We start from the raw sequence: 12,512 nt of genomic DNA, 5'->3' as shown, positions 1-12,512 counted from the left end.
CAGCAAAGGTATGTATAAAAGTTATACTTTTGAAGCATGTTTAATCATTTTGAAAGGGTATATTTTTTCTTTATGGTATACACTTAAGTTTTAAAATTTTAATTGGGAAGTTTTTCTAGTAAGTTGCATGAAGGGTGAAGGGTTCCATAGATCTCTTAAGCATTGTAAAGGAAAAACCTTTACTCGACTTATTTGATGTTCTTTAACTGTTGGCAAATATGGCCAACAGTTACCTACTTGGTTACCTACAACTTAGTTCAAATCATGTTATCTTCTTCCTTTTTATTTGTTCATCATTTTGTCTCAGTTGCGCTATCAATGCAAATGGCAGAATGATATGTTGCCATGACAACAGGATATGCCAGCCGTCCTAGCTGCCACATCAAACGACCTTGAGTTGTAGTGGTGATATAAACAACGATCTTTTTTTTGGCCAATGTATTAAATGCAATGTTTCGGTTTTTTGTATATTGTGGACGCGCTAACCACGTCTAAAAATTCAAATAAGTAAAATACATTCATAGAACAAAAATTTCGGAAGGTGGCACCCTTCCTTTAACAGATGCGAATGATAAGTCATGTGTGATATTGTTGCCAAGGTAATTCAACCAAGATTTAAAGTTGAGCAATTGGATCTAGCGTAGCTTCCAATTTTGTGGTGCTATTCTTACCGTGAGATATGCCAGCTCTGAACTCAATTTGATAAAGTTTCTGTCTGAATATTCGGAGAGTTCTCATGCTGCCTTGGGCTATTGAATTGAGTTTTACTCGTTGCAACACTTCAGGCAGTTTGCCGTTTGCAAGATGTGCGTATTTTAAGATAGTTTTTCACTTCCTGTCTTAGATTTCGCCAACAACTTTTCCTGAGAACCGAAGTTCATTAGCCCAAGAACTTTACAGAAGTCTTCCTTTCACTCTAGCATGTAAGCCACGTGCTGACTTACTCCCGTGATCTGTACGCCGATAAATCTTTTTCACTTTTTCGCAGATGTTAAATCCATTTTACGAACAACATACAAGGTTCGCAGTATCTAATGAATTCTGGATCCATAAGCATCTAATGTCTACGAGATCTGATGTGGGGCTGAATTATCAGAAATCGGGCTTTGAAAGCTCTTTTCAAAAGCTTGAGTTACGCTCCTTGATATCGTTTCTTGCAATTCTATGATCCGTGATTGTTTTGAAATATATGGAACCGACGGAGCAGTCTTAGTCGGGTCCTGTGTTCGCTGATTCCGTCCCAATCTGGCCGTCTATCTAACCGTAATGTCTTCCCCTGCTCCGTCTCTCGTCTGATTATGATCATTGACGGTCACTGTTGCTCACCCGTGCCCATCGAACTGTCGTGTCTTCCTCCACCTCGTTACCTGTTCGATTGTCCTGTTCGATTTTTTGGTCACTCCGACTCAGACATTTGTACGAATCTCAGACAACCAATCACGAAAATCGAGCTGGCCATTAGATTGGCGGTCTTCAAGCATGCAATTATGGTATAAAACATGGCTAATAGAAGCCTCTCAACAAACAAACTATTTTGCATTCGTTCAGAGTTTACAGTTCTGTGACCTCCCCCCCCCCGCAAGATCCATCTCGGATCCATCAGCCAGAATTATGGATCCGAGATGGATCTTGGGGGTTTTCTCAGAACTGTTAACTCTGAAGGCATACAAAATAGTTTGTTGAAAGGCTTCTACAAGCCATGTTTTCAAACCATAATTGCATGCCTGAAGACCGCCAATCTAATGGCCAGCTCGATCTCCGTGATTGGTTGGCTCAGATCCGTGCACATGTCTGCTCCGACTCCGATTCCGGCTTAAAAATCAACTCTGACTCCAGCTCCGAGTTCCGACTCCGTTCGTCACCCTTTAAGTCCATATGATGATGGTTAAATTCATGGCAGATTCCGTGACAGCCGCGGTCTTCTGTTTTTTTTTTGTCTTGTTTTCTCAAAACGCTCATCCAAAACAGGAGCATGGCCTCAGCTTCGTCAAAATGTGTTGCGGAAAGGTCAACGAGCGTGATGTCAAGCAAACAGGTGTAGGGCATGTCTTAGAGCCATGCATTGCTAACCCCGACGGTAAGATTTTGGCGACTCCGACTCCGACTACGGGCAGAACTGTCGACTCCGACCGACTCCGACTCCGACTCCACAGCCCTGGCCCTGACCGTCTTATCTCGCATCCCATACTTTGTCTGACCGTTCTGCTTCTCATCCTGCTCCCCGTATAGTCGTCATATATCCATTTATCCCGTGCCCTGTCTGTCTTGTTTCTCTGTTCCCCGTTTCCCGTCTCACAGTCTGGCTGTCCTGTTTCCTCTCCCGTACCCTGTTCCTCTGACTGTCCTGCCTCTCATCCCATCCCCGTCTGACCTTCCTCCCCCTGTCCTTGCTCCTGCGTGTCCGGCAGACCGTGAGATCGGCAGTGAGATCTCGGTGTCGCCGGTGCCGCCGCTGCCGTCATCGGACGGAGGCGGCGGCGGTGACCTGCGCCCGGCCCGCCGCCGACCTCTGGCCTCCTCCGCCTCACCGCCCTCCTCCGGACTGGTGGCCAGCACCTCGGCCTCGCTCTCCGTGCCACTCGGTAAATGAGGGGACTGTGGGCTGGGAGTAACCAACAGTGCCTCCTCCGCCTCACCGCCCTCCTCCGGACTGGTGGCCAGCACCTCGGCCTCGCTCTCCGTCCCACTCGGTAACTCGGGAGGGGAGTTGTGGGCACCCGACTGTGCCTCCGGCTATGGTGTTTTTGATAATTTCACTTGTTATAATTTTGAGAATATGTAGGCATGTGCTTTCTCTCCTTTGAAGAACTCGTATGACACTGAGCCCTTTGTTATATTATGGATTTGAACAGTTTTCTGTCATACCCTTCTCTTCTATTCCGTGCTCACTGTTCATTTGGCCTATGTGTTGCATCATGCAGATACAAAATGGCAGGTGACATAGGGAGATTAATCAGGGCATCTCCTGAATACTACGGTCGGCCATCACAGCATGTGCTTTTAGCAAGCGCGTCTCTTTTTTAGGTATGTCCTAACGAATTCAAACTCGATCCCTTGCCTTCTCTCTCGTTGATGACTCGTTTTGATTATGAGACAACCATGGCATCACGCTGGAATCAGGGATGTCTGCACATTGGTGGCACGGTGACGCGTCCAAATATCACCAGTAGTGGCGCAGCATTACCTACCTATCCACAGATACACTTTCACGGCTGGTGGATGGATCCACACTCCACTGGTCACCAGCTTGTCGGCATGAATGAACTCACTCACTGTACTGTTGTCCCTAGCGGCTGTGTTTTTGCCGCCCGGTAAAAAGTGGCCCGTTTTTACGCCTGCCCACGGCGCAAATGGGTGCGTGCGCCGCCGCGGTGCCGGCGCTCCTCTATCTGATGGCATGGCACGCCGAGTCCGGACCGAGAAGCGAGCCGCGTCATTGATCGCTGCGTTACCATGCGGATACCGGTCCCGGTGTCGATGGAACCGAGCGGCGGGTCGAGGCGCCGTGCCGAGGCAGAAGCCGTTGGCGGTGGGCATGGTGGTTTTGATGGAAGCTGGAGGCGCCGTGGTTTGATGGCAGCATCTGGCTTCAGGCATATTAGACTTGGTGGCGTGGTTCATTGAATGTTGTTTGCTGTCTCAAACCGACTGGACGCACATTGATACTTTTTGATGATGAGAAGGAAAGATTAGCTTCACTGGACCAGTCATGCTTGGCGAGTCGGTCTCCGTCGACAGCCACTGGCTCACCATCAGCCGTCTCTCGGTCCTTGGTTATCAGTGGAGTAGGTGCGCGCCACTCATTACATTCACGCCCTGGTGATTGCTTCGATAGACGCCAACTGTGCACCCTATCCGGCGCAGACACCTCCCGTGGTCTGGACGGACACATGGCGGGTGTGACAGACATCTGGGATTGGAAGTGATTCCAGAAGATTAAAAAATAAGCAAGTAATATAGGGTTTTTCTGGTAATCAGTGCTTAATGTTCACTGTTCAGTAGCTCGGTTTCAACTTTTTGAAAGATTCGTAGTGGTTCGTTTCTCGTCTTAGCGTTCTGTGTATGAACTCCGGTAACTTAACTACCGTAGCTGTTGATTAGCATTCTTGTTTTACTTTTTCATGCTGTTTTGTACGTTCTTTGAAAGTTGCGGCGAGAGTCAATATTTTCTTCTCCAGAATGGTTCAGCCCTTTTTTGTTATCATGCACGGGCACATATGCATTTGCTTATTACTGGCCGTTCATGCTAATTTATCAAGCTTATTTGATTTTTTCAGCCATTGTTCAGCTCAATGGCCGAAAAAATAAACAATATTTTTGGTAATCCGGAGCTGGCAATGACCGACTACCACTTGATTTCTTATCGCTCAGCTTGTAAGGCTGCGACACCCTAAGCTCATATCATTAATCCCAAGCCTCACGCGACTGTCGAGGAAACGCGCTGACCCAAAGCCCGCTCATATCAGTCACATTAAGGCCGTTTCACATCACAGCTGATTAAAAGCCCGGCCTCACCGGTTAGGTGCATGCCTGCTGCGCCAGACCGGTGCGTGCCGAGCTGTGTGACGTGCCAGGCGCGACCATGGAACGCAGAGGTCTGGCCGCGTGACACAATATGTGGCGGGCCGCGGCGTCCGCCTAATCGATGGTGATGTGTCGGCACTCGGCCGTGGTGTTGCCGCATGCCTGATGCGGCCGGCTGTTGTGACGCCTTTCGGTGAAGCGGGGATGGTCGGGCCACGAATGGGCGGATTGAGGACGGCATGAGGCTGCCATGATGTGTGTCCTGCCACCTGTGTCGTGCTGTGCTGCCAAAGTATGTGTGTGTTCTGTGTCGCGCTGTGATGTGGTATGGTGTGTCCTGTGTCGTTCCTTACTATGGTATGATGTGTATGGTGCTGCGATATGCTATGGTATTTACGAGTGTACTGCCGTGGTATGGCATCGTTGTGTCCATCATCGTCGTTACTGTCGTGTCCTTGGTATGTTGGTAGGTTGTCGGCCGTGCTGTGCCGTGGTATGTCGTGTCATGTGTCGCCCCGTGCCGAGTCTTGGTATGTCCTGTGTTGGCTATACCGTGGTATGCTCTCCTTTCTGTGCCGTTGTGTCTGGTATCGCGCCGCGAGGTGTCACGGGGGCGTGTCGCGCGCGGCCGTGTGCCGCAGCCTACCGCGGTGGGCGGCGGCCTCGCGCACCGTGCGCCGGCCTCCGGAGAGCGCCGCGCGCCCGCCGCCTTTGTGTGGCTCTCATGGCGTCGGCGATCGATAGCGACGGCAACAGGGCCGCGCATGCCGCCGCTGCCGCCGCGCCCCGCCTCCGTCCGCGGACTCGGGGACCTCGCGCCCGGTCACCGGGTCACCGGGGATCTGAGGAACAGTGACACAGGGTCAGAAAGGGATAGGGATGGGACGGGGACCTCGCGCTGGGTCACCAGGGAACGGGGGTCTGATGGTCAGGGTCAGGGAGATGGCCAGGAGATGGGACAGCTCTGAAGTACAGTGACACAGGGTTAGGGAGATAACGGGGATGGGACGGTTTAAAGGGACAGTGGCTCAGGGTCGGGGAGATGGCCAGGGCTGGGACAATATTAGGACAGTGGAAGCTAAGGGACGAGATGTTTCCGAGAGACAGCGGCCCAAGACCAGGAAAGTAGCGGTTATCAAACTGCTCCAGCTATTTTTCAATAGAAAAACACAATTCTAGCGAATAGTGTTTGTCTATTTTAAACAACCTGCGGTTATGGAGATGGCCGAGAGATTTGATATTCCTGAAGGACAATCCTACCGGGTCAGGTAAATGGCGTGGGGATAGCTGCTCCTGATCACGCAACGTCCATTGTCCATATAGAAACGGATTCCTTCGTTGCGGCGTTACACTGCGTTGATGACATTGCCCCTGGAATAGTGGCACTGGTCACCATGACGGCTGGAAGACGCGATGGTTTCCTAGGGCGTTTTGCTCAGAAAACCTCACCGGTCAGCACGGTTCGTCGGAAGGTCATCTCAGGCTCAAAAGAAACGGTATATACCATTCGAAAGCTGACGGAGAGCTGAATCCAAAAATGTAATTTTTATCAAAATCGATCGATGGCCTTTTTTGAAAATTGCGTTTTTGTAAAAACTTAATAACCTTTTATTCAACGGGCTGTCCCGGACATTCTTGAAAACATAAACATGTATTATTGAGTTCCAGTGAAAGCTGAACGCCAAAAGAACAATATTTAGCGAAGCAATATTTCCAAACATTAATATGCGTCTCCCACAGCCGAAAATAAGGCGCAATCACACATCTCAGTGTCACGATGGACTTAAGTCAGCCACACAGAAGCGTGAAATGACCCTTATCGACTCGCAGACCCGGCGCTCTCGGCCCGCCTGACCGGCCACGGAAAGAACGTTCGGCTCTCGTTCTACTAAACAAATGTCAAATTTGTCAGTTTAACTGTCCACATCGCTGTTAAAGTTATTCAGGATACCTGGGAAGAAAATTCATTGTTCTGCTTGATTTACAACATGCTTTAATTTACATTTTTCTTATACATGTTTTGTTCCATCCAGCTGCGATCAGTGCCCGCGCGGGGGAAGTGAGCGGGGTTTCACTGTCAGAGGCTGTACTGGTGACAGCTGCTCGGCCGTGCGACCGGTCAAAGGTTACCCTGCCCCGCCGGGCGCTACCCCCACTCCACCCGAACTGAGGCCGGTGCAACCTCTGACATTTCAGCGCGGCCAATTTTCCTCTCGTATATGGGCATGATACCAAGCTCAATTGAGCAAAGTAGACATGAACAAATGCAAATTAATGCATGATGTGAAGATGACAGAACAATGAATTTTCTTCACAGGTATCCTGAATAACTTTAACAGCGATGTGGACAGTTAAACTGACAAATTTGACATTTGTTTAGTAGAACGAGAGCCGAACGTTCTTTCCGTGGCCGGTCAGGCGGGCCGAGAGCGCCGGGTCTGCGAGTCGATAAGGGTCATTTCACGCTTCTGTGTGGCTGACTTTGGTCCATCGTGACACTGAGCTGTGTGATTGCGCCTTATTGTCGGCTGTGGGAGACGCATATTAATGTTTGGAAATATTGCTTCGCTAAATATTGTTCTTTTGGCGTTCAGCTTTCACTGGAACTCAAAAATACATGTTTATGTTTTCAAGAATGTCCGGGACAGCCCGTTGAATAAAAGATTATTAAGTTTTTACAAAAACGCAATTTTCAAAAAAGGCCATCGATCGATTTTGATAAAAATTACATTTTTGGATTCAGCTCACCGTCAGCTTTCGAATGGTATATATCGTTTCTTTTGAGCCTGAGATGACCTTCCGACGAACCGTGTCAGTCTGTTGGCGGCTCGGTCATAATTTGCCGACCTTTCTTGGGTGCGCTTTGCGCTGGTTACTGCGCGACTTTATGTTACTTTCCGGCCTAGCTTCGGAAAGAGTCGAGAGCGCCGGAAGGATAATTGCGGCTTTATGAAAGGGCACAGGATACGGCCGGCCCTTTGTACTCTGAAGGGCTCCCGGTGAATGGAGGACTGATCGGTATTTGTTGGACGAGAGCGGCTGAGCCGTGTGAGCGCCATTCATGTGTCGATAGGCACCTGTCGACCGGCGGCGCCCGGCGCGAGCGGTGCGCGTGCCACGACAGGTGCCCCCCGACAGGTCCCCGGAGCCCAGAGCGGCTCGGAAGGACTCTCCCGGACCCCGGGAGGGCCGCCGGAGATGTGAGCCGTGCTCACAGCGGTGTGCATGCAAACGAGTCACGGGAAACCACCTGCACTACTCGCGTGAGATCGGCGGCATAGATGCCGGGCGGAACTCGGCTTAATTTTGATCGGGTAATACCGGTGCTGTGTGCCGCTGATCATGCGCCGTTTATCCGACTCGGTTGCGTTGCACTTGCGTTTTTTATTGCTGCATTGCTTTCTGTATATTATTTGAAATCTGAAAAGTTACTTGTCACCTGCATTAAAATTGTATGCTTGAGGTGTGCATAAGATTCCAGAAGTACGTGCATGATTTATTGATCTTCTTCAGCCTTATTCGGTCTTACAAGCTTTTAAATCGAACTTTGATTTTTTCGAGGTCATTCGTTTTAACAATGTGGGCATAAACAACTTCATGACAAGTAGGTATGTATGGAACACAGATCAAAAGAGCATGGGAAAAAACGTGTTGTTTTGTTAACATGTTTGATGTTGCAGCTAAAGCCAGTATGGATGCCGTCTTGAGTTGTTCGGACTTCGGCTCCGAAATTTGTTTGAACAAAAACTTATCATATCCGCGCGCGAGCGATCGACAAACAAGGAAAGGCTGCCCTGTTATCAACTCGATAGTGGAAGGGTAATTTGGCTAAAATAGTTGCACAACACTGGTTCAAAATCACTCTGCCAGCATCTTGTGAGAATAGATGTGAGCGTAAAGGGACCCTCCCACCTTAACATTAGATTTGAGTTGAGATAGCCAAATTGGTGGCCATGGCCTGAAAATACCGGTTTGGGCACTCACAACATCGAAAAATGCTTTAATTCGGAGATATCGAATTTAAAACTTGCAGTTTTCGGATTCTAAGGGGCTAATGCATTGGTATGCCCCCTTAGAATTTGTGACGTCAGCGGAGATCCAACGATTTTAAATCTTTTACTAAAACGTTTGGTAGCAAGCGGTGGTATATGCTGCTTTGCGCGCAACAAATGCCGCACTTTCAAATAAAGTCGCTAGGAACAGCGGAGGTCCCAAAAAGTAAACAAAAGTAAAAGTCTAATATCTTGAAAACCGGTGAATATTTTTCGATGAAATTTGGTAGATATTCGTTTTTGCTCTTTCTGAACCGAGCGACATCACTTTCATGCCAATTCATTAACTTTTTGAAGGTGGGAGGGTTCCTTTAACCGCGGAACAGCATGAGAGGGTTTATACATTGTACCCGGTCAACTCAACTCACAACAGGAAACCGTATAGAATATTCAAACGGCTAGGGGGGAGGGGGATCCTGCAATCGACATCAACTGACATCCAATGGAATATGTTGGTGACCAACCCGGCGAGCCGGGCGTCGAAGCGCTGCACGTTGCGTTGTGAACACAACGATATTCGAATATTGGAGCGTCAGCGATTATAGTGTTTTTATTAGCACCTGAAAAGCGTAAACAAATTATTGGAAAGCCATGCTTATCTGCAGTGGAAGGTTATTTTCTTAGTTATCGCATTCGGCCCATCCAGCCCAGCACAGCATGCAACATAGCCTAGCTGTTAACCCACGAGCCGCTGGGGGGGGGGGCATAAAGTTGCCCCCCCTTTACGTTTTGTGATATATCTCCGAAACCTGATGAGCTACGAGCGTGAAACTTGGCATAGCTTCAAATGAATACTTAGGCAATGTTTGAGGAAAATTTGGTGGTTGTAGCACCTAAGATGACGTCACAGTGACGTCATAAAGTTTTGTCGTTTTCCGATATGGACCGTTTCTGATGACGCTGAGCATGAAACTCAACTGTAAATGAACTAGACAGCACCTGCTGTCATCCTAAAATATCTAACTACACTTCCATCTAGTTTCTGACCAATAATCGGCCCTTTATATGCGGTCCCATATATCCGATGTATCGTGAGGAATATGAGAGTCGCAAATCTATAATTTCACTTATGACGTCACTATGACGTCATTTCAAATGGGAGCGACACCAAATTTGGACACAACCTCGGCTAGGTATTCAGGAAGATGTGTGCAAAGTTTCGCTTCTCTATCTCTTCGCGTTGCGACGATATCGTCGCAGAAGTAAAGGGGGGGCAACTATATGCCCCCCCCCCCAGCGGCCGGCGGGTGGCGCGGAGGCCCAGCGGCCGCCGGGTTAAGTTTGCCGGGCATCTATTTTACCCTTTTTATTTAATTTCTTTCGGCCTGCTACTCAATGCCCTTTCAGAAGACAACGTTGCGGTGGTTGTAATCGATCCGGCATAGATATGGTTTATTTACAATCAGTACATTAAAATTAGCCAGTTTTAGTTATACTGCTTTTACAAATCTTGCAATAGATATGTGTTACAAATGTCATGCAAACCATCTTTTCCCCTTACCAAGATTCACAAAGATTGCTATATAGGTTATCTTAGTGTTATCCGGCTGATATGAGATGTATCCGGTCTGTTTAATGTCGCTGTCTGGTTACGCACGCACTTCATTCATAGTGAACTCATTCATCCACTCGGCCTGGCATATCGCGTGGGAACTCAGCCTTTGACCCGGCCGAATCCGATCAGACTGTCTTTGATGTCTGGTTCTTGGAGCTGCCAGGAGTCCTATGAGATCCTTCGCTCATTTCTCCTCGACTTTAGAACTCGATCGTGCTGTCCTGACTTTGTTCCACACTTATTTGTCACAACAAATCCTAAATCTCCGTAGATTTGCCGATGATGACACAGTGGCGGCACATACCTTTTTGCCGCTACAGGCAATGGTTTGACTTTGAATCACAGAATGAAAACAATTCGAGGCAAATTTTAGGTCTTCAAACGCTCTTTTGCTGATGTGTCGTCAAAGTTTACCTCAATGGTATCGTCCCTTTAGATTACCCAAACGGCAAACATTAACAAAGTCATTATAGGTACTCTTCGGTTATCTTAATTTACCTACTGTTTTTATTTATTCATAACACTTGCATAGCTCTCTCCTATCATTGCTATCAGTGTGCATCAAATTATACATTTTAGGCATGACCTCCTCTGTCTTCTTTGGATCCTCTAAAAAGTTGATTAGATATGATGCGGGGTGCCTTGATGGGATCATGTCCTGCAGATACTTCAATTCGTGTCGACAAAAATAAACGCTTTTGTTTAATTAGACTTGTGTCTGCATTTTGTGGGCAAGGCTTTCGGCAACAAGTGCATTGTTATTTTCAGAAATTGGGCATGAACTCGGGCTCCCGCTCGAAAATTGAACGGAATGCCTACTCAAAGACGAACTAACTAGTGGTTCGTTCATATTGCAAGAGAAAAGCTTTTATGCCGCTTTTTGCGAATGAAATTTATCGGATTGCCTCCTTCATTGGCTTTCGTTGGCTCTCATTCAAAATATTAATTAAATTTCCCTAGCTATTCGTCTTGAATCAGCAATTGATTTCTCAGTGTCCGGGCCTAAACTTTATAGAAACTTAGGCTCCCGAATGCACGGTTTCGAAAATTGTTGAGAGTTTGTTCGCCAGGCTGAGCTATGTAGCACTGTGGGTCAAGACTGACGCCATATTTGTTTTCATTTTCCTTACATTCCCATGCAATTTCCGTCCTGCCTTGCTACTTTTTAGGATCCAATAACATTTTAGGGATGATTCTGACAATAAGCTCAATAGAACATCGACGCTGCACCCCCTGGGCGGGAGAGGCGGTCCTTTCCAGCCGCGCGCCGGCGCCGCCAGACGGCCCGAGCGCCGGAACCCGTCTGCACCCCTCTGTCGGCCATTTTGGCACCCCCAGCGTGCCCGCAAAATGCACGCGCGTCCAGCCGCCCGCCATGTTCGGCAGTGTTGCAGAGAGCAACATGGCGGCGTCGGCGGGCGGGCCGGCCGGCCGCGCGCCATGGGCCGGTCGGCCGACAGCTGAGCTGAGCGCTGCCCGCCACCCGGCCTTGAACGTGAACGTGGTGCGCGCGGCGCGACCAGTGGCGGCGGCGGGCGCGCGGCGGCGGGGTGGCTCCGTGCGCGCCGGCCATGGACACCATCACCTCGATCGGAGTGTTCGGTACGCGCTGTGGCCTCTCTGGTGGTGGTAGCTGTGGATCTCAGCTCCGTTGGTGCTTGGTGTTGTGACGTGTGCCCTGTGCCGTGTCGTGTGCTCCGTTGTGCTCTGTGCGTGTGCGTATGACCTCTGTCGTGGTCGGTAAGCGTGTCTGTCGCCGCGGTGTCTGAGTGTGTACTGACCCTGGGTCACACAGCTCGTGTTGGATCCACTGACCCTATCTTGCGCCACGTTTGATGGGAGGGCTGCGCCGGCTGCCGCCGCTCCACGTGGACAGAGTGACTCACGGCATCAGGAACTCGTGCCCCCGCCCCCGCCGGTGCGCGGACAGTGGCCGACGTGACTGACTCACGGCCGACTGTGACTTGACTCACGACAGACTGCGACTGTGTGTTGGACTGTGGGTGGTGGTGTAGACTATGGGCCTTCCCCTCCGCTGCGCGGCGCTCTGTGGCCCGGTGTGTTCAGTGACCTCCAGACGGTACGCTGTTCCCTGTGGTATTTGGTGAACCACCTCCACTTCGCCCGGCTGACGTAACGCCGCGGATGCCCTAACAACCCCGTTCGTCTGTTCCCAGGTCAAGCGCCGCACAATGAAACCGAACTCGGCTCAAAAATGCTACAGATCCAGTCGAAACGGTTCTACATTGACGTCAGCAAAACCGCCGGGGCCGGTTCGTCAAATTGCCGAGGTGAGGCTGCCATGTGCTCGCCGGTCGGATTGGGCTGGCTGAGGGGCGGGCTGGTGGGCGTGGTGGCCGGCTTATGAACCCCGCGTGCCG

The 12,512-nt window shown here is 49.5% G+C and overlaps 1 protein-coding gene across 1 annotated transcript; it reads left to right on the top strand.

Annotated features, from left to right (window-relative positions):
* Positions 1-449: 449 nt before the first annotated feature.
* On the top strand, positions 450-12,422 carry LOC122373213 (the record flags this gene model as incomplete). The annotated part of the gene is made up of 4 exons (XM_043351061.1): positions 450-599; positions 845-923; positions 2,409-2,582; positions 12,309-12,422. Coding segments are annotated over exons 1-4 (388 nt in total), but the record flags the coding sequence as incomplete, so codon positions are not given.
* Between the last annotated feature and the right edge of the window lie 90 nt (positions 12,423-12,512).

This window comes from Amphibalanus amphitrite, unplaced genomic scaffold (genome assembly GCF_019059575.1).
Source record: "Amphibalanus amphitrite isolate SeventyFive unplaced genomic scaffold, NRLGWU_Aamphi_draft 001460F_arrow, whole genome shotgun sequence".
Classification (NCBI taxonomy): domain Eukaryota; kingdom Metazoa; phylum Arthropoda; class Thecostraca; order Balanomorpha; family Balanidae; genus Amphibalanus; species Amphibalanus amphitrite.
This window is presented reverse-complemented; position numbering and strand designations above follow the sequence as displayed.